At 63.7% G+C, this 22,147-nt stretch overlaps 4 protein-coding genes across 15 annotated transcripts; all 4 read right to left on the bottom strand.

Moving 5' to 3' along the window:
• Nucleotides 1-656: 656 nt before the first annotated feature.
• On the bottom strand, nt 657-4,223 carry LOC128790285 (uncharacterized). 3 transcript variants are annotated; one of them, XM_053946899.1, is made up of 7 exons: nt 3,126-4,223; nt 2,754-2,975; nt 2,551-2,654; nt 2,406-2,456; nt 1,732-2,098; nt 1,166-1,342; nt 657-842 (listed from the first exon to the last, which is right to left on the bottom strand). In XM_053946899.1, the coding sequence occupies exons 1-7, from the start codon at nt 4,129-4,131 to the stop codon at nt 739-741; spliced, it is 2,031 nt and encodes a 676-aa protein (XP_053802874.1). In that variant the 5' UTR covers nt 4,132-4,223; the 3' UTR covers nt 657-738. The 3 variants fall into 3 exon arrangements, with proteins under 3 accessions (XP_053802874.1, XP_053802873.1, XP_053802875.1); XM_053946898.1 differs by having other exon boundaries at nt 657-1,342; XM_053946900.1 differs by lacking the exon at nt 2,406-2,456.
• Nucleotides 4,224-6,027: 1,804 nt separating this feature from the next.
• Nucleotides 6,028-9,594, bottom strand: LOC128790260 (uncharacterized). 4 transcript variants are annotated; one of them, XM_053946853.1, is made up of 6 exons: nt 8,497-9,594; nt 7,922-8,346; nt 7,777-7,827; nt 7,103-7,469; nt 6,537-6,713; nt 6,028-6,213 (listed from the first exon to the last, which is right to left on the bottom strand). In XM_053946853.1, exons 1-6 carry the CDS (start codon nt 9,500-9,502, stop codon nt 6,110-6,112), a joined length of 2,130 nt encoding a protein of 709 aa, XP_053802828.1. In that variant the 5' UTR covers nt 9,503-9,594; the 3' UTR covers nt 6,028-6,109. The 4 variants fall into 4 exon arrangements, with proteins under 4 accessions (XP_053802828.1, XP_053802827.1, XP_053802826.1 ...); XM_053946852.1 differs by having other exon boundaries at nt 6,028-6,713; nt 7,922-8,025; nt 8,125-8,346; XM_053946851.1 differs by having other exon boundaries at nt 6,028-6,713.
• A 1,804-nt stretch (nt 9,595-11,398) lies between these two features.
• LOC128790255 (uncharacterized) lies at nt 11,399-14,965 on the bottom strand. 4 transcript variants are annotated; one of them, XM_053946844.1, is made up of 6 exons: nt 13,868-14,965; nt 13,293-13,717; nt 13,148-13,198; nt 12,474-12,840; nt 11,908-12,084; nt 11,399-11,584 (listed from the first exon to the last, which is right to left on the bottom strand). In XM_053946844.1, exons 1-6 carry the CDS (start codon nt 14,871-14,873, stop codon nt 11,481-11,483), a joined length of 2,130 nt encoding a protein of 709 aa, XP_053802819.1. In that variant the 5' UTR covers nt 14,874-14,965; the 3' UTR covers nt 11,399-11,480. The 4 variants fall into 4 exon arrangements, with proteins under 4 accessions (XP_053802819.1, XP_053802818.1, XP_053802817.1 ...); XM_053946843.1 differs by having other exon boundaries at nt 11,399-12,084; nt 13,293-13,396; nt 13,496-13,717; XM_053946842.1 differs by having other exon boundaries at nt 11,399-12,084.
• Nucleotides 14,966-16,769: 1,804 nt separating this feature from the next.
• Nucleotides 16,770-20,337, bottom strand: LOC128790253 (uncharacterized). Of its 4 annotated transcripts, none has more exons than XM_053946839.1 (6): nt 19,239-20,337; nt 18,867-19,088; nt 18,664-18,767; nt 18,519-18,569; nt 17,845-18,211; nt 16,770-17,455 (listed from the first exon to the last, which is right to left on the bottom strand). In XM_053946839.1, exons 1-6 carry the CDS (start codon nt 20,242-20,244, stop codon nt 16,983-16,985), a joined length of 2,223 nt encoding a protein of 740 aa, XP_053802814.1. In that variant the 5' UTR covers nt 20,245-20,337; the 3' UTR covers nt 16,770-16,982. The 4 variants fall into 4 exon arrangements, with proteins under 4 accessions (XP_053802814.1, XP_053802815.1, XP_053802813.1 ...); XM_053946840.1 differs by having other exon boundaries at nt 16,770-16,955; nt 17,279-17,455; nt 18,664-19,088; nt 19,239-20,336; XM_053946838.1 differs by having other exon boundaries at nt 18,664-19,088.
• Between the last annotated feature and the right edge of the window lie 1,810 nt (nt 20,338-22,147).

Raw genomic sequence — 22,147 nt, 5'->3', positions numbered from 1 at the left:
TGAGGCTTTGCTGGCCCTTTTCCTCTCGTCAGAGCTTTGAGGCTCCGTTTATTTGTGGTCGCTGTGGCCAAGACGGCCGCCAATCCCAGCTTGGCCCAGGGCAGGTGGGGCTCAGACGGCGGCCTGGCTCTAAGGGGACTCAGCTGGAGAGTCCTGGGCTGTGGGGGGCTCCTCCCTTACTGGGAGGAGGCTCCCCAGGGAGGAAGAAGGCTCTGGCATGAGCCACGAGGCCTGGTGTGCATTGGCCTGCTGCCAAAGGGAGGGAAAGAAAGAGGAAGAGTTCATCGGGGCTCAACTTGGAATGACGTTCTGCTGCTTCTTATTCTTCTCAGGGCTTTGGAGAGGAGACGTCTCTGTCCCTGAAACCCGCCGACCCTTGGAATGCACACACGGGCCCGTGTGTCACTTCAGGAGATGCCAAGAAGCCCTGCCACTTTGAAAGGGCAGCTGTTGTTTCTTGCCTTGGTTGCATTTCTTGGCTTGGTAAAGCGCCTCCTACCCGCACTACAGCCTGTGCTTGAAGACACAAAAGCACCACCCCGGAGGAAAGGCATGGAAAGCTTGACCAAGACTGAAGGCAGCACTCCGATGTCCCCTTTTCCCAAGAGGTTTCTTTAGCTGAAGTTGCTGACAAGGACCAGACTTGACACAGCGCATTGGATTTGTTGTTTTATTTGTGGGGTCCTCAGTCCTGCGTGGGACTCGGAAAGCGGGTGCTGCAGAGGCTCCGGCAAGGCATCAAAAACGCCTGCCCTGCACCCAAGGGTGGCGCAAGATCTCCTCCAGCTCTGGCCTGTCCGCAGGGTGCTTGGCCAAACACCACTGGATCAGATGTTGACACTCTGGGGAGAGAAGCCAGAAAGCGCCGGTCACTGACAGAAGTCTCCTGCCCAGCTGCCCCCATCGCCTGCAGGGCCCGGGCCACGCCGCGTGTGCTCAGGGCTGCGCCGGCCTCCCGACCGACTCTGCCCCGCGCGGGAGAGCGGCACGGCGGGACACGGCCGCCTCCTTCGGCCGCCCGTGCCACGCTGAGCCCGTCGGCACGGGCCGCCTCCTGCGGCCGGCCCTTGAGGGCAGAACGACGTCCCGCGGAGCTGCGTGAGGGCCACGCCGGGCTGCGCGCCGTCATCTGCCAAAGCCCACCTTCTTGAGGCCGGGTACCAACCTGGAGAGACCTGCTGCCAGAAGAAGAGCTGCCCCAGCACGATGTCATGGTCGTCCCTGAAGGGGAGGCTCCCGCAGACCATGACGTACAGCAGTACGCCCAGGGACCAGACGGTCGCCCCATGGCCGTGGTAGCAGCCAAGGCAGATCCACTCGGGCGGGCTGTACGCGTGCGTTCCTAGGGGAGACAGGCGGCGCTGTCCAGGCGCAGGCTGCTGCCTTCCAGAGCCTGGCGCCAGCCTCCTGGCTGAGGCAGGGGCTGCAGCCGCAGCCACAGCTTCCCCCCCAAGGCCACCCTGCGTCCCCCAGCCAGCTGGCCAAAGGCAAGAAACCATTCTGCAAGGCAAAGGAGGCCAGCGGAGCAGCCCAGGCCCTTGTGGGCCTGCTGAGCCCAGGGGCCGGGAGCTGGCTTTTGCCGCCCCCCTCTGTCGGCAGGGCCGGCAGCCGGCTCCTGGAGCACGGCATCTGCCTCGTGCCAAAGGGCAGCTGGCTGAAGGCCGCAGCCCAGGAGGGAACGGGGCCGTGCAGTGCCTGGCACCGGGAGCAGGGCCCAGGCCATGGGCTCACCGGCAAACCGCGTGAAGACCTGCTCCTGGAGGAAGGTGCCGCAACCGAAGTCGATGAGCTTCAGGTCGCCACTCTCCGGGACCACGAGGAGGTTCTCTGGCTTGATGTCCCGGTGCAGGACGCCGCAGGCGGTGCAGTGCCGCACGGCCTCCAGCACCTGGTAGAAAAGCCAGCGCGCCATCTCCTCGCACAGGAACTCGTGCTCCTGCAGGAACTGCAGGAGATCCTGCGATGCCTCCGGACGCTCCATCACCAGCACAAAGCTGTCAGGCAGCTCAAACCAGTCGAGGAGCTGGATGATGTTGTGGCAGTCAGAGCCCACCTTCTCCATAAGCACGATCTCCATGGGCACGCGGGTGCCGTCGGGCTGTGAGGAGGAGGAAATCAGTGCCCCCAGCAGGCCTGGTGCTGCCCTGAGGCTGCGCCGCGCCCTGCCTGGGATGCCCCAGTGCCCCCTTGCGCAGCCTCCCTGGTGCTTGGGTTTCCTCCCTCCCAGGGGATGCTTGGGGGTGCCCCCTGCCCAGCCCCACCGCTGGCGTTTGGCATGCCCAGGCCCGCGATGCCGCGGCTCCCACGCTGCCCCCGCCATCCGCCGCCTCCCACTCCCAATCGGCGCCCCGGGACTCTCCCTGCCCGCCCCGCAGCGCTCTGTCCCGCTGGCCCCGCTCCCTCACCAGCTCGACCCACTGCAGGACGCTCTCCCGGGCCACACGTTTGATGGCCACCTGCAAGCCATCGAGAGAGCAGGGCTGAGCTCCAGCCTTGCCCCTCCCCACCGCTGCCCCTCCTCCCACGCCCGGCCGTGTCGCGGCCACTCACCGGGCTCCCATCGGAGAGGCGGATGCCCGAGAAAACGGTGCCGAAGCCACCGCTGCCCAGCTGCGGGCCCAGCTGGTACAGCTCCTGCAGCTGCTTCTTTTGCCCTGCGGCCAAGAGCGAGCCATCAGCCTTGCGCCCAGGAACCCCCCGCAAGCGCCCGCCAGGGAAGCGGGCCGGGCCACCGCGGGCCGCCTTGCTCTCACCTGCTTCCTGCTGCGCGCCGGGCAGTGGCCGCCGCCCGGCGGCCGACGGGCCGGCGAGCGGCAGAGCTGGGCCAGGGCCGCGCGCACAGGCGGCTGCAGGAGCCCCAGTGCAGCGGGGCAGGGCGGCACCGTCGTCGTCCCCGGCGTCGTGGGCTGGACTCTCCTCTTGACGAGGGCCGGGGCTACAGCCCGAGGCTTCACACAGGGGCGTCCCAGGAGCAGCTGCAAAGCAGACGGGCCTTTTTCAAGCCGTGCCATCAGAGGCACTGGAAAGAGCCAGCGACTAGGCTGCTCTCAGGGGCCCTGGCCTGGCCTGGCCGTGCCCCTAGAGAGCCCCGGGGGTGCCTCAGACAGCTCCTCAGGAGATCTCACCTGCTATTAGAAAGCCCTTCCTGGCAGTCGAGGGCTCTCTTGGGGCAGCTTCCTGGAGATGGAGGAACCTCCTTGGTGTCTGGAGGCTGGTCTCCACCACCAGGCTCGGGCTGTCGCCAGCTGGCACAACCGGCACAGCGTCCTGGCCGCTGTGGGATGACCACTGCCGGCTCCAGGACGCTTGCTGCTCCGCCAGCTTCTCCTGAGACGGCTCCCCTGCATCGGGCTGGGCTCCCATTTGGACTTCTGGGCTTTCCCCTGCCACGTCAATGGTCAGGATTGAGCCCGTGTTGTTGAAGTCCGCGAGTCCAAGGGAGCTGGGAGACCTGTCCACGGGCTCTGCACCTTCTGCAGGCTGACAGGTCTCACTGAGCCTCTGCGAGGGGTGGAGGCTGTCAGAGATTGCAGAGGCTCCTGGCAGGATGCAGGGGCTCTGACAGCCTGAGGTTCCTGCATGGATGGCGGCTCCCCCCTGCTGTGCCATCCTTGCAGGCCTTGAGGCTCTCCCAGGGATGGAGAATCTTGCTGGGAGCAGCCTCTGGAAGGGATGGAGGCTTCTGCAGGAGCTGGACAAGCCACAGCAGGGCAGGTGGCCTCGCTGCAGCAGCTCCTCCAGTTCTTTCCACAACGCCTGCCACATCCCAGAGTAGAGCGGCACACACGTCCCCTTGCCATCCCAGAGCAGCAGCATCAGTTCCTGCAGCTCCTGGGCCACTGCCACACAGGGGCCGCAGCTGCAGGAGCTGCCCAGGGGGCTCGCGGGAGCACGTGGCCGCTTGCGAGGAGTCGCCCGAGGCCTGGGGAACCTGGGAGCCGCAAGGGCTCCTCGCGTCCTCCGTGAGCCTCTGGGCCGCACCCTGGGGCGCTTGCTCCTCTTTGCTGTCCGCGTCTGCCGGCTCCATGGTTGCCGGTGGCCAAAGGCCCACCAGACAGCCACAGCGGCCAGCAGCAGGACAAGCGCAGTCATCAGGATGTCACCGTCACCCATGGCTCCGGCACGTCCCATCGCAACTGCACTGGCAGCTGCGGGCGCTGGTCCGTCTTATATAGCGCCGGCCCGGTGATGTCACAGTGCTGCGGCCAGCACAGCCCTGGGACGTCATCACAGCCCTGCCTGACGCCAGCGCTCAGCCCCTTTGTGGCATCACAGCCCAGCCCGCCTCAGGGATCAGCAGAACCGGCAAATGGCTGAAAATGGACATGGCCAGGGAAGGAAGAATGGGAGCTCAGCCTGTTGCAAGGAATCCTTCCCTGGAGCCAGCGGCACGTCAGGAAGAGTGCTGCTGCCAGCAGCGTCAAGCCCACGGCTCCCAGGACGTTTCAGCGTTACCAGCTGGAAACACCCGTACTCTGTGCCTGAGAAGATCCTCCAGAGACAAAGGGAGCTGAAGTTCCTCTGTCTCTGGGGAGCTCTCCTGAACTGGCTGTCGAGGGCACCAAGAGTTTCTTGTTAGCAGCTCACTGACTTCTGCTGCGCCTCTGCTCTAAATAAATCGGGATTCGCCAAGGAGCGCTCATTGTGCTCCCACTGCTCTGGCTTGGACTGGGATTCGCTTTCTTTCTTCCCAATAGCTGGCACGTGTTGGGTTTGGATGGGAATGCTGTGCATCAAACAGGGGTGGTTTGGTTTCTGCTGAGCAGGGCTTGCCCTCTTCAAAGACTTTGCAGTGTCCCTTGGTACGCCAGTGCAGTGTTTTCCACTGGGAAGGGAGGGATGAGCGTTGAGGACAGAGGCACCTTAAACCAAAGAATGCACCTTAAACAGCTTTGCCGCGTCTCTGTCCTTGTTTGTGAGGTGACCATCCACATCCTGGAAGGAGACAGTGTTATTTCTACAATGGTTTTTTCTTTTTTTCCATTAATGTATTTAAAACCCCTCTTTTTATTGTGCCCCACATTTCTGGCCACCTTCAGCTCCACCACACCAGCTTTCACCACACCAGATTTCTCCCTACGGTGGCTAGAAGCATCTGTGTATTCTTCTCCTGACCTGGATTCCACGGGGCACACAGCTTCCTTTTGCATCCTCTTGCCCAGAGAAGATGCCTGTCCAGGCAAGCCAGCCTTCTGCCTCGCCTGCTTGGCTTCCCACATTTGGGCATCGCCTGCTCCTGTGCCCTTAGGAGGTGATGTTTCCAAAGCGACCAGCACTGATGGAGCCCAGTACCTTCAAAAACATTTTCCCCAGGGACCTTGCTTAGCAGTTCCCCGAGCAGCCTGAAGTCTGCTCTCCTCGTGCTGCGAGCTGAGGCTTTGCTGGCCCTTTTCCTCTCGTCAGAGCTTTGAGGCTCCGTTTATTTGTGGTCGCTGTGGCCAAGACGGCCGCCAATCCCAGCTTGGCCCAGGGCAGGTGGGGCTCAGACGGCGGCCTGGCTCTAAGGGGACTCAGCTGGAGAGTCCTGGGCTGTGGGGGGCTCCTCCCTTACTGGGAGGAGGCTCCCCAGGGAGGAAGAAGGCTCTGGCATGAGCCACGAGGCCTGGTGTGCATTGGCCTGCTGCCAAAGGGAGGGAAAGAAAGAGGAAGAGTTCATCGGGGCTCAACTTGGAATGACGTTCTGCTGCTTCTTATTCTTCTCAGGGCTTTGGAGAGGAGACGTCTCTGTCCCTGAAACCCGCCGACCCTTGGAATGCACACACAGGCCCGTGTGTCACTTCAGGAGATGCCAAGAAGCCCTGCCACTTTGAAAGGGCAGCTGTTGTTTCTTGCCTTGGTTGCATTTCTTGGCTTGGTAAAGCGCCTCCTACCCGCACTACAGCCTGTGCTTGAAGACACAAAAGCACCACCCCGGAGGAAAGGCATGGAAAGCTTGACCAAGACTGAAGGCAGCACTCCGATGTCCCCTTTTCCCAAGAGGTTTCTTTAGCTGAAGTTGCTGACAAGGACCAGACTTGACACAGCGCATTGGATTTGTTGTTTTATTTGTGGGGTCCTCAGTCCTGCGTGGGACTCGGAAAGCGGGTGCTGCAGAGGCTCCGGCAAGGCATCAAAAACGCCTGCCCTGCACCCAAGGGTGGCGCAAGATCTCCTCCAGCTCTGGCCTGTCCGCAGGGTGCTTGGCCAAACACCACTGGATCAGATGTTGACACTCTGGGGAGAGAAGCCAGAAAGCGCCGGTCACTGACAGAAGTCTCCTGCCCAGCTGCCCCCATCGCCTGCAGGGCCCGGGCCACGCCGCGTGTGCTCAGGGCTGCGCCGGCCTCCCGACCGACTCTGCCCCGCGCGGGAGAGCGGCACGGCGGGACACGGCCGCCTCCTTCGGCCGCCCGTGCCACGCTGAGCCCGTCGGCACGGGCCGCCTCCTGCGGCCGGCCCTTGAGGGCAGAACGACGTCCCGCGGAGCTGCGTGAGGGCCACGCCGGGCTGCGCGCCGTCATCTGCCAAAGCCCACCTTCTTGAGGCCGGGTACCAACCTGGAGAGACCTGCTGCCAGAAGAAGAGCTGCCCCAGCACGATGTCATGGTCGTCCCTGAAGGGGAGGCTCCCGCAGACCATGACGTACAGCAGTACGCCCAGGGACCAGACGGTCGCCCCATGGCCGTGGTAGCAGCCAAGGCAGATCCACTCGGGCGGGCTGTACGCGTGCGTTCCTAGGGGAGACAGGCGGCGCTGTCCAGGCGCAGGCTGCTGCCTTCCAGAGCCTGGCGCCAGCCTCCTGGCTGAGGCAGGGGCTGCAGCCGCAGCCACAGCTTCCCCCCCAAGGCCACCCTGCGTCCCCCAGCCAGCTGGCCAAAGGCAAGAAACCATTCTGCAAGGCAAAGGAGGCCAGCGGAGCAGCCCAGGCCCTTGTGGGCCTGCTGAGCCCAGGGGCCGGGAGCTGGCTTTTGCCGCCCCCCTCTGTCGGCAGGGCCGGCAGCCGGCTTCTGGAGCACGGCATCTGCCTCGTGCCAAAGGGCAGCTGGCTGAAGGCCGCAGCCCAGGAGGGAACGGGGCCGTGCAGTGCCTGGCACCGGGAGCAGGGCCCAGGCCATGGGCTCACCGGCAAACCGCGTGAAGACCTGCTCCTGGAGGAAGGTGCCGCAACCGAAGTCGATGAGCTTCAGGTCGCCACTCTCCGGGACCACGAGGAGGTTCTCTGGCTTGATGTCCCGGTGCAGGACGCCGCAGGCGGTGCAGTGCCGCACGGCCTCCAGCACCTGGTAGAAAAGCCAGCGCGCCATCTCCTCGCACAGGAACTCGTGCTCCTGCAGGAACTGCAGGAGATCCTGCGATGCCTCCGGACGCTCCATCACCAGCACAAAGCTGTCAGGCAGCTCAAACCAGTCGAGGAGCTGGATGATGTTGTGGCAGTCAGAGCCCACCTTCTCCATAAGCACGATCTCCATGGGCACGCGGGTGCCGTCGGGCTGTGAGGAGGAGGAAATCAGTGCCCCCAGCAGGCCTGGTGCTGCCCTGAGGCTGCGCCGCGCCCTGCCTGGGATGCCCCAGTGCCCCCTTGCGCAGCCTCCCTGGTGCTTGGGTTTCCTCCCTCCCAGGGGATGCTTGGGGGTGCCCCCTGCCCAGCCCCACCGCTGGCGTTTGGCATGCCCAGGCCCGCGATGCCGCGGCTCCCACGCTGCCCCCGCCATCCGCCGCCTCCCACTCCCAATCGGCGCCCCGGGACTCTCCCTGCCCGCCCCGCAGCGCTCTGTCCCGCTGGCCCCGCTCCCTCACCAGCTCGACCCACTGCAGGACGCTCTCCCGGGCCACACGTTTGATGGCCACCTGCAAGCCATCGAGAGAGCAGGGCTGAGCTCCAGCCTTGCCCCTCCCCACCGCTGCCCCTCCTCCCACGCCCGGCCGTGTCGCGGCCACTCACCGGGCTCCCATCGGAGAGGCGGATGCCCGAGAAAACGGTGCCGAAGCCACCGCTGCCCAGCTGCGGGCCCAGCTGGTACAGCTCCTGCAGCTGCTTCTTTTGCCCTGCGGCCAAGAGCGAGCCATCAGCCTTGCGCCCAGGAACCCCCCGCAAGCGCCCGCCAGGGAAGCGGGCCGGGCCACCGCGGGCCGCCTTGCTCTCACCTGCTTCCTGCTGCGCGCCGGGCAGTGGCTGCCGCCCGGCGGCCGACGGGCCGGCGAGCGGCAGAGCTGGGCCAGGGCCGCGCGCACAGGCGGCTGCAGGAGCCCCAGTGCAGCGGGGCAGGGCGGCACCGTCGTCGTCCCCGGCGTCGTGGGCTGGACTCTCCTCTTGACGAGGGCCGGGGCTACAGCCCGAGGCTTCACACAGGGGCGTCCCAGGAGCAGCTGCAAAGCAGACGGGCCTTTTTCAAGCCGTGCCATCAGAGGCACTGGAAAGAGCCAGCGACTAGGCTGCTCTCAGGGGCCCTGGCCTGGCCTGGCCGTGCCCCTAGAGAGCCCCGGGGGTGCCTCAGACAGCTCCTCAGGAGATCTCACCTGCTATTAGAAAGCCCTTCCTGGCAGTCGAGGGCTCTCTTGGGGCAGCTTCCTGGAGATGGAGGAACCTCCTTGGTGTCTGGAGGCTGGTCTCCACCACCAGGCTCGGGCTGTCGCCAGCTGGCACAACCGGCACAGCGTCCTGGCCGCTGTGGGATGACCACTGCCGGCTCCAGGACGCTTGCTGCTCCGCCAGCTTCTCCTGAGACGGCTCCCCTGCATCGGGCTGGGCTCCCATTTGGACTTCTGGGCTTTCCCCTGCCACGTCAATGGTCAGGATTGAGCCCGTGTTGTTGAAGTCCGCGAGTCCAAGGGAGCTGGGAGACCTGTCCACGGGCTCTGCACCTTCTGCAGGCTGACAGGTCTCACTGAGCCTCTGCGAGGGGTGGAGGCTGTCAGAGATTGCAGAGGCTCCTGGCAGGATGCAGGGGCTCTGACAGCCTGAGGTTCCTGCATGGATGGCGGCTCCCCCCTGCTGTGCCATCCTTGCAGGCCTTGAGGCTCTCCCAGGGATGGAGAATCTTGCTGGGAGCAGCCTCTGGAAGGGATGGAGGCTTCTGCAGGAGCTGGACAAGCCACAGCAGGGCAGGTGGCCTCGCTGCAGCAGCTCCTCCAGTTCTTTCCACAACGCCTGCCACATCCCAGAGTAGAGCGGCACACACGTCCCCTTGCCATCCCAGAGCAGCAGCATCAGTTCCTGCAGCTCCTGGGCCACTGCCACACAGGGGCCGCAGCTGCAGGAGCTGCCCAGGGGGCTCGCGGGAGCACGTGGCCGCTTGCGAGGAGTCGCCCGAGGCCTGGGGAACCTGGGAGCCGCAAGGGCTCCTCGCGTCCTCCGTGAGCCTCTGGGCCGCACCCTGGGGCGCTTGCTCCTCTTTGCTGTCCGCGTCTGCCGGCTCCATGGTTGCCGGTGGCCAAAGGCCCACCAGACAGCCACAGCGGCCAGCAGCAGGACAAGCGCAGTCATCAGGATGTCACCGTCACCCATGGCTCCGGCACGTCCCATCGCAACTGCACTGGCAGCTGCGGGCGCTGGTCCGTCTTATATAGCGCCGGCCCGGTGATGTCACAGTGCTGCGGCCAGCACAGCCCTGGGACGTCATCACAGCCCTGCCTGACGCCAGCGCTCAGCCCCTTTGTGGCATCACAGCCCAGCCCGCCTCAGGGATCAGCAGAACCGGCAAATGGCTGAAAATGGACATGGCCAGGGAAGGAAGAATGGGAGCTCAGCCTGTTGCAAGGAATCCTTCCCTGGAGCCAGCGGCACGTCAGGAAGAGTGCTGCTGCCAGCAGCGTCAAGCCCACGGCTCCCAGGACGTTTCAGCGTTACCAGCTGGAAACACCCGTACTCTGTGCCTGAGAAGATCCTCCAGAGACAAAGGGAGCTGAAGTTCCTCTGTCTCTGGGGAGCTCTCCTGAACTGGCTGTCGAGGGCACCAAGAGTTTCTTGTTAGCAGCTCACTGACTTCTGCTGCGCCTCTGCTCTAAATAAATCGGGATTCGCCAAGGAGCGCTCATTGTGCTCCCACTGCTCTGGCTTGGACTGGGATTCGCTTTCTTTCTTCCCAATAGCTGGCACGTGTTGGGTTTGGATGGGAATGCTGTGCATCAAACAGGGGTGGTTTGGTTTCTGCTGAGCAGGGCTTGCCCTCTTCAAAGACTTTGCAGTGTCCCTTGGTACGCCAGTGCAGTGTTTTCCACTGGGAAGGGAGGGATGAGCGTTGAGGACAGAGGCACCTTAAACCAAAGAATGCACCTTAAACAGCTTTGCCGCGTCTCTGTCCTTGTTTGTGAGGTGACCATCCACATCCTGGAAGGAGACAGTGTTATTTCTACAATGGTTTTTTCTTTTTTTCCATTAATGTATTTAAAACCCCTCTTTTTATTGTGCCCCACATTTCTGGCCACCTTCAGCTCCACCACACCAGCTTTCACCACACCAGATTTCTCCCTACGGTGGCTAGAAGCATCTGTGTATTCTTCTCCTGACCTGGATTCCACGGGGCACACAGCTTCCTTTTGCATCCTCTTGCCCAGAGAAGATGCCTGTCCAGGCAAGCCAGCCTTCTGCCTCGCCTGCTTGGCTTCCCACATTTGGGCATCGCCTGCTCCTGTGCCCTTAGGAGGTGATGTTTCCAAAGCGACCAGCACTGATGGAGCCCAGTACCTTCAAAAACATTTTCCCCAGGGACCTTGCTTAGCAGTTCCCCGAGCAGCCTGAAGTCTGCTCTCCTCGTGCTGCGAGCTGAGGCTTTGCTGGCCCTTTTCCTCTCGTCAGAGCTTTGAGGCTCCGTTTATTTGTGGTCGCTGTGGCCAAGACGGCCGCCAATCCCAGCTTGGCCCAGGGCAGGTGGGGCTCAGACGGCGGCCTGGCTCTAAGGGGACTCAGCTGGAGAGTCCTGGGCTGTGGGGGGCTCCTCCCTTACTGGGAGGAGGCTCCCCAGGGAGGAAGAAGGCTCTGGCATGAGCCACGAGGCCTGGTGTGCATTGGCCTGCTGCCAAAGGGAGGGAAAGAAAGAGGAAGAGTTCATCGGGGCTCAACTTGGAATGACGTTCTGCTGCTTCTTATTCTTCTCAGGGCTTTGGAGAGGAGACGTCTCTGTCCCTGAAACCCGCCGACCCTTGGAATGCACACACAGGCCCGTGTGTCACTTCAGGAGATGCCAAGAAGCCCTGCCACTTTGAAAGGGCAGCTGTTGTTTCTTGCCTTGGTTGCATTTCTTGGCTTGGTAAAGCGCCTCCTACCCGCACTACAGCCTGTGCTTGAAGACACAAAAGCACCACCCCGGAGGAAAGGCATGGAAAGCTTGACCAAGACTGAAGGCAGCACTCCGATGTCCCCTTTTCCCAAGAGGTTTCTTTAGCTGAAGTTGCTGACAAGGACCAGACTTGACACAGCGCATTGGATTTGTTGTTTTATTTGTGGGGTCCTCAGTCCTGCGTGGGACTCGGAAAGCGGGTGCTGCAGAGGCTCCGGCAAGGCATCAAAAACGCCTGCCCTGCACCCAAGGGTGGCGCAAGATCTCCTCCAGCTCTGGCCTGTCCGCAGGGTGCTTGGCCAAACACCACTGGATCAGATGTTGACACTCTGGGGAGAGAAGCCAGAAAGCGCCGGTCACTGACAGAAGTCTCCTGCCCAGCTGCCCCCATCGCCTGCAGGGCCCGGGCCACGCCGCGTGTGCTCAGGGCTGCGCCGGCCTCCCGACCGACTCTGCCCCGCGCGGGAGAGCGGCACGGCGGGACACGGCCGCCTCCTTCGGCCGCCCGTGCCACGCTGAGCCCGTCGGCACGGGCCGCCTCCTGCGGCCGGCCCTTGAGGGCAGAACGACGTCCCGCGGAGCTGCGTGAGGGCCACGCCGGGCTGCGCGCCGTCATCTGCCAAAGCCCACCTTCTTGAGGCCGGGTACCAACCTGGAGAGACCTGCTGCCAGAAGAAGAGCTGCCCCAGCACGATGTCATGGTCGTCCCTGAAGGGGAGGCTCCCGCAGACCATGACGTACAGCAGTACGCCCAGGGACCAGACGGTCGCCCCATGGCCGTGGTAGCAGCCAAGGCAGATCCACTCGGGCGGGCTGTACGCGTGCGTTCCTAGGGGAGACAGGCGGCGCTGTCCAGGCGCAGGCTGCTGCCTTCCAGAGCCTGGCGCCAGCCTCCTGGCTGAGGCAGGGGCTGCAGCCGCAGCCACAGCTTCCCCCCCAAGGCCACCCTGCGTCCCCCAGCCAGCTGGCCAAAGGCAAGAAACCATTCTGCAAGGCAAAGGAGGCCAGCGGAGCAGCCCAGGCCCTTGTGGGCCTGCTGAGCCCAGGGGCCGGGAGCTGGCTTTTGCCGCCCCCCTCTGTCGGCAGGGCCGGCAGCCGGCTTCTGGAGCACGGCATCTGCCTCGTGCCAAAGGGCAGCTGGCTGAAGGCCGCAGCCCAGGAGGGAACGGGGCCGTGCAGTGCCTGGCACCGGGAGCAGGGCCCAGGCCATGGGCTCACCGGCAAACCGCGTGAAGACCTGCTCCTGGAGGAAGGTGCCGCAACCGAAGTCGATGAGCTTCAGGTCGCCACTCTCCGGGACCACGAGGAGGTTCTCTGGCTTGATGTCCCGGTGCAGGACGCCGCAGGCGGTGCAGTGCCGCACGGCCTCCAGCACCTGGTAGAAAAGCCAGCGCGCCATCTCCTCGCACAGGAACTCGTGCTCCTGCAGGAACTGCAGGAGATCCTGCGATGCCTCCGGACGCTCCATCACCAGCACAAAGCTGTCAGGCAGCTCAAACCAGTCGAGGAGCTGGATGATGTTGTGGCAGTCAGAGCCCACCTTCTCCATAAGCACGATCTCCATGGGCACGCGGGTGCCGTCGGGCTGTGAGGAGGAGGAAATCAGTGCCCCCAGCAGGCCTGGTGCTGCCCTGAGGCTGCGCCGCGCCCTGCCTGGGATGCCCCAGTGCCCCCTTGCGCAGCCTCCCTGGTGCTTGGGTTTCCTCCCTCCCAGGGGATGCTTGGGGGTGCCCCCTGCCCAGCCCCACCGCTGGCGTTTGGCATGCCCAGGCCCGCGATGCCGCGGCTCCCACGCTGCCCCCGCCATCCGCCGCCTCCCACTCCCAATCGGCGCCCCGGGACTCTCCCTGCCCGCCCCGCAGCGCTCTGTCCCGCTGGCCCCGCTCCCTCACCAGCTCGACCCACTGCAGGACGCTCTCCCGGGCCACACGTTTGATGGCCACCTGCAAGCCATCGAGAGAGCAGGGCTGAGCTCCAGCCTTGCCCCTCCCCACCGCTGCCCCTCCTCCCACGCCCGGCCGTGTCGCGGCCACTCACCGGGCTCCCATCGGAGAGGCGGATGCCCGAGAAAACGGTGCCGAAGCCACCGCTGCCCAGCTGCGGGCCCAGCTGGTACAGCTCCTGCAGCTGCTTCTTTTGCCCTGCGGCCAAGAGCGAGCCATCAGCCTTGCGCCCAGGAACCCCCCGCAAGCGCCCGCCAGGGAAGCGGGCCGGGCCACCGCGGGCCGCCTTGCTCTCACCTGCTTCCTGCTGCGCGCCGGGCAGTGGCTGCCGCCCGGCGGCCGACGGGCCGGCGAGCGGCAGAGCTGGGCCAGGGCCGCGCGCACAGGCGGCTGCAGGAGCCCCAGTGCAGCGGGGCAGGGCGGCACCGTCGTCGTCCCCGGCGTCGTGGGCTGGACTCTCCTCTTGACGAGGGCCGGGGCTACAGCCCGAGGCTTCACACAGGGGCGTCCCAGGAGCAGCTGCAAAGCAGACGGGCCTTTTTCAAGCCGTGCCATCAGAGGCACTGGAAAGAGCCAGCGACTAGGCTGCTCTCAGGGGCCCTGGCCTGGCCTGGCCGTGCCCCTAGAGAGCCCCGGGGGTGCCTCAGACAGCTCCTCAGGAGATCTCACCTGCTATTAGAAAGCCCTTCCTGGCAGTCGAGGGCTCTCTTGGGGCAGCTTCCTGGAGATGGAGGAACCTCCTTGGTGTCTGGAGGCTGGTCTCCACCACCAGGCTCGGGCTGTCGCCAGCTGGCACAACCGGCACAGCGTCCTGGCCGCTGTGGGATGACCACTGCCGGCTCCAGGACGCTTGCTGCTCCGCCAGCTTCTCCTGAGACGGCTCCCCTGCATCGGGCTGGGCTCCCATTTGGACTTCTGGGCTTTCCCCTGCCACGTCAATGGTCAGGATTGAGCCCGTGTTGTTGAAGTCCGCGAGTCCAAGGGAGCTGGGAGACCTGTCCACGGGCTCTGCACCTTCTGCAGGCTGACAGGTCTCACTGAGCCTCTGCGAGGGGTGGAGGCTGTCAGAGATTGCAGAGGCTCCTGGCAGGATGCAGGGGCTCTGACAGCCTGAGGTTCCTGCATGGATGGCGGCTCCCCCCTGCTGTGCCATCCTTGCAGGCCTTGAGGCTCTCCCAGGGATGGAGAATCTTGCTGGGAGCAGCCTCTGGAAGGGATGGAGGCTTCTGCAGGAGCTGGACAAGCCACAGCAGGGCAGGTGGCCTCGCTGCAGCAGCTCCTCCAGTTCTTTCCACAACGCCTGCCACATCCCAGAGTAGAGCGGCACACACGTCCCCTTGCCATCCCAGAGCAGCAGCATCAGTTCCTGCAGCTCCTGGGCCACTGCCACACAGGGGCCGCAGCTGCAGGAGCTGCCCAGGGGGCTCGCGGGAGCACGTGGCCGCTTGCGAGGAGTCGCCCGAGGCCTGGGGAACCTGGGAGCCGCAAGGGCTCCTCGCGTCCTCCGTGAGCCTCTGGGCCGCACCCTGGGGCGCTTGCTCCTCTTTGCTGTCCGCGTCTGCCGGCTCCATGGTTGCCGGTGGCCAAAGGCCCACCAGACAGCCACAGCGGCCAGCAGCAGGACAAGCGCAGTCATCAGGATGTCACCGTCACCCATGGCTCCGGCACGTCCCATCGCAACTGCACTGGCAGCTGCGGGCGCTGGTCCGTCTTATATAGCGCCGGCCCGGTGATGTCACAGTGCTGCGGCCAGCACAGCCCTGGGACGTCATCACAGCCCTGCCTGACGCCAGCGCTCAGCCCCTTTGTGGCATCACAGCCCAGCCCGCCTCAGGGATCAGCAGAACCGGCAAATGGCTGAAAATGGACATGGCCAGGGAAGGAAGAATGGGAGCTCAGCCTGTTGCAAGGAATCCTTCCCTGGAGCCAGCGGCACGTCAGGAAGAGTGCTGCTGCCAGCAGCGTCAAGCCCACGGCTCCCAGGACGTTTCAGCGTTACCAGCTGGAAACACCCGTACTCTGTGCCTGAGAAGATCCTCCAGAGACAAAGGGAGCTGAAGTTCCTCTGTCTCTGGGGAGCTCTCCTGAACTGGCTGTCGAGGGCACCAAGAGTTTCTTGTTAGCAGCTCACTGACTTCTGCTGCGCCTCTGCTCTAAATAAATCGGGATTCGCCAAGGAGCGCTCATTGTGCTCCCACTGCTCTGGCTTGGACTGGGATTCGCTTTCTTTCTTCCCAATAGCTGGCACGTGTTGGGTTTGGATGGGAATGCTGTGCATCAAACAGGGGTGGTTTGGTTTCTGCTGAGCAGGGCTTGCCCTCTTCAAAGACTTTGCAGTGTCCCTTGGTACGCCAGTGCAGTGTTTTCCACTGGGAAGGGAGGGATGAGCGTTGAGGACAGAGGCACCTTAAACCAAAGAATGCACCTTAAACAGCTTTGCCGCGTCTCTGTCCTTGTTTGTGAGGTGACCATCCACATCCTGGAAGGAGACAGTGTTATTTCTACAATGGTTTTTTCTTTTTTTCCATTAATGTATTTAAAACCCCTCTTTTTATTGTGCCCCACATTTCTGGCCACCTTCAGCTCCACCACACCAGCTTTCACCACACCAGATTTCTCCCTACGGTGGCTAGAAGCATCTGTGTATTCTTCTCCTGACCTGGATTCCACGGGGCACACAGCTTCCTTTTGCATCCTCTTGCCCAGAGAAGATGCCTGTCCAGGCAAGCCAGCCTTCTGCCTCGCCTGCTTGGCTTCCCACATTTGGGCATCGCCTGCTCCTGTGCCCTTAGGAGGTGATGTTTCCAAAGCGACCAGCACTGATGGAGCCCAGTACCTTCAAAAACATTTTCCCCAGGGACCTTGCTTAGCAGTTCCCCGAGCAGCCTGAAGTCTGCTCTCCTCGTGCTGCGAGCTGAGGCTTTGCTGGCCCTTTTCCTCTCGTCAGAGCTTTGAGGCTCCGTTTATTTGTGGTCGCTGTGGCCAAGACGGCCGCCAATCCCAGCTTGGCCCAGGGCAGGTGGGGCTCAGACGGCGGCCTGGCTCTAAGGGGACTCAGCTGGAGAGTCCTGGGCTGTGGGGGGCTCCTCCCTTACTGGGAGGAGGCTCCCCAGGGAGGAAGAAGGCTCTGGCATGAGCCACGAGGCCTGGTGTGCATTGGCCTGCTGCCAAAGGGAGGGAAAGAAAGAGGAAGAGTTCATCGGGGCTCAACTTGGAATGACGTTCTGCTGCTTCTTATTCTTCTCAGGGCTTTGGAGAGGAGACGTCTCTGTCCCTGAAACCCGCCGACCCTTGGAATGCACACACAGGCCCGTGTGTCACTTCAGGAGATGCCAAGAAGCCCTGCCACTTTGAAAGGGCAGCTGTTGTTTCTTGCCTTGGTTGCATTTCTTGGCTTGGTAAAGCGCCTCCTACCCGCACTACAGCCTGTGCTTGAAGACACAAAAGCACCACCCCGGAGGAAAGGCATGGAAAGCTTGACCAAGACTGAAGGCAGCACTCCGATGTCCCCTTTTCCCAAGAGGTTTCTTTAGCTGAAGTTGCTGACAAGGACCAGACTTGACACAGCGCATTGGATTTGTTGTTTTATTTGTGGGGTCCTCAGTCCTGCGTGGGACTCGGAAAGCGGGTGCTGCAGAGGCTCCGGCAAGGCATCAAAAACGCCTGCCCTGCACCCAAGGGTGGCGCAAGATCTCCTCCAGCTCTGGCCTGTCCGCAGGGTGCTTGGCCAAACACCACTGGATCAGATGTTGACACTCTGGGGAGAGAAGCCAGAAAGCGCCGGTCACTGACAGAAGTCTCCTGCCCAGCTGCCCCCATCGCCTGCAGGGCCCGGGCCACGCCGCGTGTGCTCAGGGCTGCGCCGGCCTCCCGACCGACTCTGCCCCGCGCGGGAGAGCGGCACGGCGGGACACGGCCGCCTCCTTCGGCCGCCCGTGCCACGCTGAGCCCGTCGGCACGGGCCGCCTCCTGCGGCCGGCCCTTGAGGGCAGAACGACGTCCCGCGGAGCTGCGTGAGGGCCACGCCGGGCTGCGCGCCGTCATCTGCCAAAGCCCACCTTCTTGAGGCCGGGTACCAACCTGGAGAGACCTGCTGCCAGAAGAAGAGCTGCCCCAGCACGATGTCATGGTCGTCCCTGAAGGGGAGGCTCCCGCAGACCATGACGTACAGCAGTACGCCCAGGGACCAGACGGTCGCCCCATGGCCGTGGTAGCAGCCAAGGCAGATCCACTCGGGTGGGCTGTACGCGTGCGTTCCTAGGGGAGACAGGCGGCGCTGTCCAGGCGCAGGCTGCTGCCTTCCAGAGCCTGGCGCCAGCCTCCTGGCTGAGGCAGGGGCTGCAGCCGCAGCCACAGCTTCCCCCCCAAGGCCACCCTGCGTCCCCCAGCCAGCTGGCCAAAGGCAAGAAACCATTCTGCAAGGCAAAGGAGGCCAGCGGAGCAGCCCAGGCCCTTGTGGGCCTGCTGAGCCCAGGGGCCGGGAGCTGGCTTTTGCCGCCCCCCTCTGTCGGCAGGGCCGGCAGCCGGCTTCTGGAGCACGGCATCTGCCTCGTGCCAAAGGGCAGCTGGCTGAAGGCCGCAGCCCAGGAGGGAACGGGGCCGTGCAGTGCCTGGCACCGGGAGCAGGGCCCAGGCCATGGGCTCACCGGCAAACCGCGTGAAGACCTGCTCCTGGAGGAAGGTGCCGCAACCGAAGTCGATGAGCTTCAGGTCGCCACTCTCCGGGACCACGAGGAGGTTCTCTGGCTTGATGTCCCGGTGCAGGACGCCGCAGGCGGTGCAGTGCCGCACGGCCTCCAGCACCTGGTAGAAAAGCCAGCGCGCCATCTCCTCGCACAGGAACTCGTGCTCCTGCAGGAACTGCAGGAGATCCTGCGATGCCTCCGGACGCTCCATCACCAGCACAAAGCTGTCAGGCAGCTCAAACCAGTCGAGGAGCTGGATGATGTTGTGGCAGTCAGAGCCCACCTTCTCCATAAGCACGATCTCCATGGGCACGCGGGTGCCGTCGGGCTGTGAGGAGGAGGAAATCAGTGCCCCCAGCAGGCCTGGTGCTGCCCTGAGGCTGCGCCGCGCCCTGCCTGGGATGCCCCAGTGCCCCCTTGCGCAGCCTCCCTGGTGCTTGGGTTTCCTCCCTCCCAGGGGATGCTTGGGGGTGCCCCCTGCCCAGCCCCACCGCTGGCGTTTGGCATGCCCAGGCCCGCGATGCCGCGGCTCCCACGCTGCCCCCGCCATCCGCCGCCTCCCACTCCCAATCGGCGCCCCGGGACTCTCCCTGCCCGCCCCGCAGCGCTCTGTCCCGCTGGCCCCGCTCCCTCACCAGCTCGACCCACTGCAGGACGCTCTCCCGGGCCACACGTTTGATGGCCACCTGCAAGCCATCGAGAGAGCAGGGCTGAGCTCCAGCCTTGCCCCTCCCCACCGCTGCCCCTCCTCCCACGCCCGGCCGTGTCGCGGCCACTCACCGGGCTCCCATCGGAGAGGCGGATGCCCGAGAAAACGGTGCCGAAGCCACCGCTGCCCAGCTGCGGGCCCAGCTGGTACAGCTCCTGCAGCTGCTTCTTTTGCCCTGCGGCCAAGAGCGAGCCATCAGCCTTGCGCCCAGGAACCCCCCGCAAGCGCCCGCCAGGGAAGCGGGCCGGGCCACCGCGGGCCGCCTTGCTCTCACCTGCTTCCTGCTGCGCGCCGGGCAGTGGCTGCCGCCCGGCGGCCGACGGGCCGGCGAGCGGCAGAGCTGGGCCAGGGCCGCGCGCACAGGCGGCTGCAGGAGCCCCAGTGCAGCGGGGCAGGGCGGCACCGTCGTCGTCCCCGGCGTCGTGGGCTGGACTCTCCTCTTGACGAGGGCCGGGGCTACAGCCCGAGGCTTCACACAGGGGCGTCCCAGGAGCAGCTGCAAAGCAGACGGGCCTTTTTCAAGCCGTGCCATCAGAGGCACTGGAAAGAGCCAGCGACTAGGCTGCTCTCAGGGGCCCTGGCCTGGCCTGGCCGTGCCCCTAGAGAGCCCCGGGGGTGCCTCAGACAGCTCCTCAGGAGATCTCACCTGCTATTAGAAAGCCCTTCCTGGCAGTCGAGGGCTCTCTTGGGGCAGCTTCCTGGAGATGGAGGAACCTCCTTGGTGTCTGGAGGCTGGTCTCCACCACCAGGCTCGGGCTGTCGCCAGCTGGCACAACCGGCACAGCGTCCTGGCCGCTGTGGGATGACCACTGCCGGCTCCAGGACGCTTGCTGCTCCGCCAGCTTCTCCTGAGACGGCTCCCCTGCATCGGGCTGGGCTCCCATTTGGACTTCTGGGCTTTCCCCTGCCACGTCAATGGTCAGGATTGAGCCCGTGTTGTTGAAGTCCGCGAGTCCAAGGGAGCTGGGAGACCTGTCCACGGGCTCTGCACCTTCTGCAGGCTGACAGGTCTCACTGAGCCTCTGCGAGGGGTGGAGGCTGTCAGAGATTGCAGAGGCTCCTGGCAGGATGCAGGGGCTCTGACAGCCTGAGGTTCCTGCATGGATGGCGGCTCCCCCCTGCTGTGCCATCCTTGCAGGCCTTGAGGCTCTCCCAGGGATGGAGAATCTTGCTGGGAGCAGCCTCTGGAAGGGATGGAGGCTTCTGCAGGAGCTGGACAAGCCACAGCAGGGCAGGTGGCCTCGCTGCAGCAGCTCCTCCAGTTCTTTCCACAACGCCTGCCACATCCCAGAGTAGAGCGGCACACACGTCCCCTTGCCATCCCAGAGCAGCAGCATCAGTTCCTGCAGCTCCTGGGCCACTGCCACACAGGGGCCGCAGCTGCAGGAGCTGCCCAGGGGGCTCGCGGGAGCACGTGGCCGCTTGCGAGGAGTCGCCCGAGGCCTGGGGAACCTGGGAGCCGCAAGGGCTCCTCGCGTCCTCCGTGAGCCTCTGGGCCGCACCCTGGGGCGCTTGCTCCTCTTTGCTGTCCGCGTCTGCCGGCTCCATGGTTGCCGGTGGCCAAAGGCCCACCAGACAGCCACAGCGGCCAGCAGCAGGACAAGCGCAGTCATCAGGATGTCACCGTCACCCATGGCTCCGGCACGTCCCATCGCAACTGCACTGGCAGCTGCGGGCGCTGGTCCGTCTTATATAGCGCCGGCCCGGTGATGTCACAGTGCTGCGGCCAGCACAGCCCTGGGACGTCATCACAGCCCTGCCTGACGCCAGCGCTCAGCCCCTTTGTGGCATCACAGCCCAGCCCGCCTCAGGGATCAGCAGAACCGGCAAATGGCTGAAAATGGACATGGCCAGGGAAGGAAGAATGGGAGCTCAGCCTGTTGCAAGGAATCCTTCCCTGGAGCCAGCGGCACGTCAGGAAGAGTGCTGCTGCCAGCAGCGTCAAGCCCACGGCTCCCAGGACGTTTCAGCGTTACCAGCTGGAAACACCCGTACTCTGTGCCTGAGAAGATCCTCCAGAGACAAAGGGAGCTGAAGTTCCTCTGTCTCTGGGGAGCTCTCCTGAACTGGCTGTCGAGGGCACCAAGAGTTTCTTGTTAGCAGCTCACTGACTTCTGCTGCGCCTCTGCTCTAAATAAATCGGGATTCGCCAAGGAGCGCTCATTGTGCTCCCACTGCTCTGGCTTGGACTGGGATTCGCTTTCTTTCTTCCCAATAGCTGGCACGTGTTGGGTTTGGATGGGAATGCTGTGCATCAAACAGGGGTGGTTTGGTTTCTGCTGAGCAGGGCTTGCCCTCTTCAAAGACTTTGCAGTGTCCCTTGGTACGCCAGTGCAGTGTTTTCCACTGGGAAGGGAGGGATGAGCGTTGAGGACAGAGGCACCTTAAACCAAAGAATGCACCTTAAACAGCTTTGCCGCGTCTCTGTCCTTGTTTGTGAGGTGACCATCCACATCCTGGAAGGAGACAGTGTTATTTCTACAATGGTTTTTTCTTTTTTTCCATTAATGTATTTAAAACCCCTCTTTTTATTGTGCCCCACATTTCTGGCCACCTTCAGCTCCACCACACCAGCTTTCACCACACCAGATTTCTCCCTACGGTGGCTAGAAGCATCTGTGTATTCTTCTCCTGACCTGGATTCCACGGGGCACACAGCTTCCTTTTGCATCCTCTTGCCCAGAGAAGATGCCTGTCCAGGCAAGCCAGCCTTCTGCCTCGCCTGCTTGGCTTCCCACATTTGGGCATCGCCTGCTCCTGTGCCCTTAGGAGGTGATGTTTCCAAAGCGACCAGCACTGATGGAGCCCAGTACCTTCAAAAACATTTTCCCCAGGGACCTTGCTTAGCAGTTCCCCGAGCAGCCTGAAGTCTGCTCTCCTCGTGCTGCGAGCTGAGGCTTTGCTGGCCCTTTTCCTCTCGTCAGAGCTTTGAGGCTCCGTTTATTTGTGGTCGCTGTGGCCAAGACGGCCGCCAATCCCAGCTTGGCCCAGGGCAGGTGGGGCTCAGACGGCGGCCTGGCTCTAAGGGGACTCAGCTGGAGAGTCCTGGGCTGTGGGGGGCTCCTCCCTTACTGGGAGGAGGCTCCCCAGGGAGGAAGAAGGCTCTGGCATGAGCCACAAGCCCCCTTGCCTAGGGACAGCAGCAGGAGATGTGTCTCTAGCATATGCTGTCTTGAAGGGGCAGTGGGAATTTGTGGGGCTGAGCTGAGAGAGGGTGTTCCCCCAGCCCAGCAGGCAGGAAGCCCCTGGCACTCAGCAAGGGCCGACTTTCAGGACACCAGGAGCAGCCCCTCCCTCAGCAGTGCTCCCTGCCCCTAACAAAGTTTTAATATGCACATGGTTGCTACCAAGGTCCCTCCCCGTGGGAACAGGGCTTGACACTCTAAAAGGGGGTCAACACCCCAGGGGCAAGGCCAGGACAGGGGGGAATGAGCGGGATGAGTGTGAGATGGCCACCTCTACCCCTCCCATCCCACACCAGGGAACAGGGACCTTCCTGGGACATATCCAGGAGGATATTCAGCACCATCCTTGCCTGGGACAGCAGTTCCAGGG

This window comes from Vidua chalybeata, chromosome 6 (assembly GCF_026979565.1).
Source record: "Vidua chalybeata isolate OUT-0048 chromosome 6, bVidCha1 merged haplotype, whole genome shotgun sequence".
NCBI lineage: Eukaryota > Metazoa > Chordata > Aves > Passeriformes > Viduidae > Vidua > Vidua chalybeata.
Note: the sequence above shows the minus strand (reverse complement) of the source record. Positions and strands in the feature narration are given on the sequence as shown.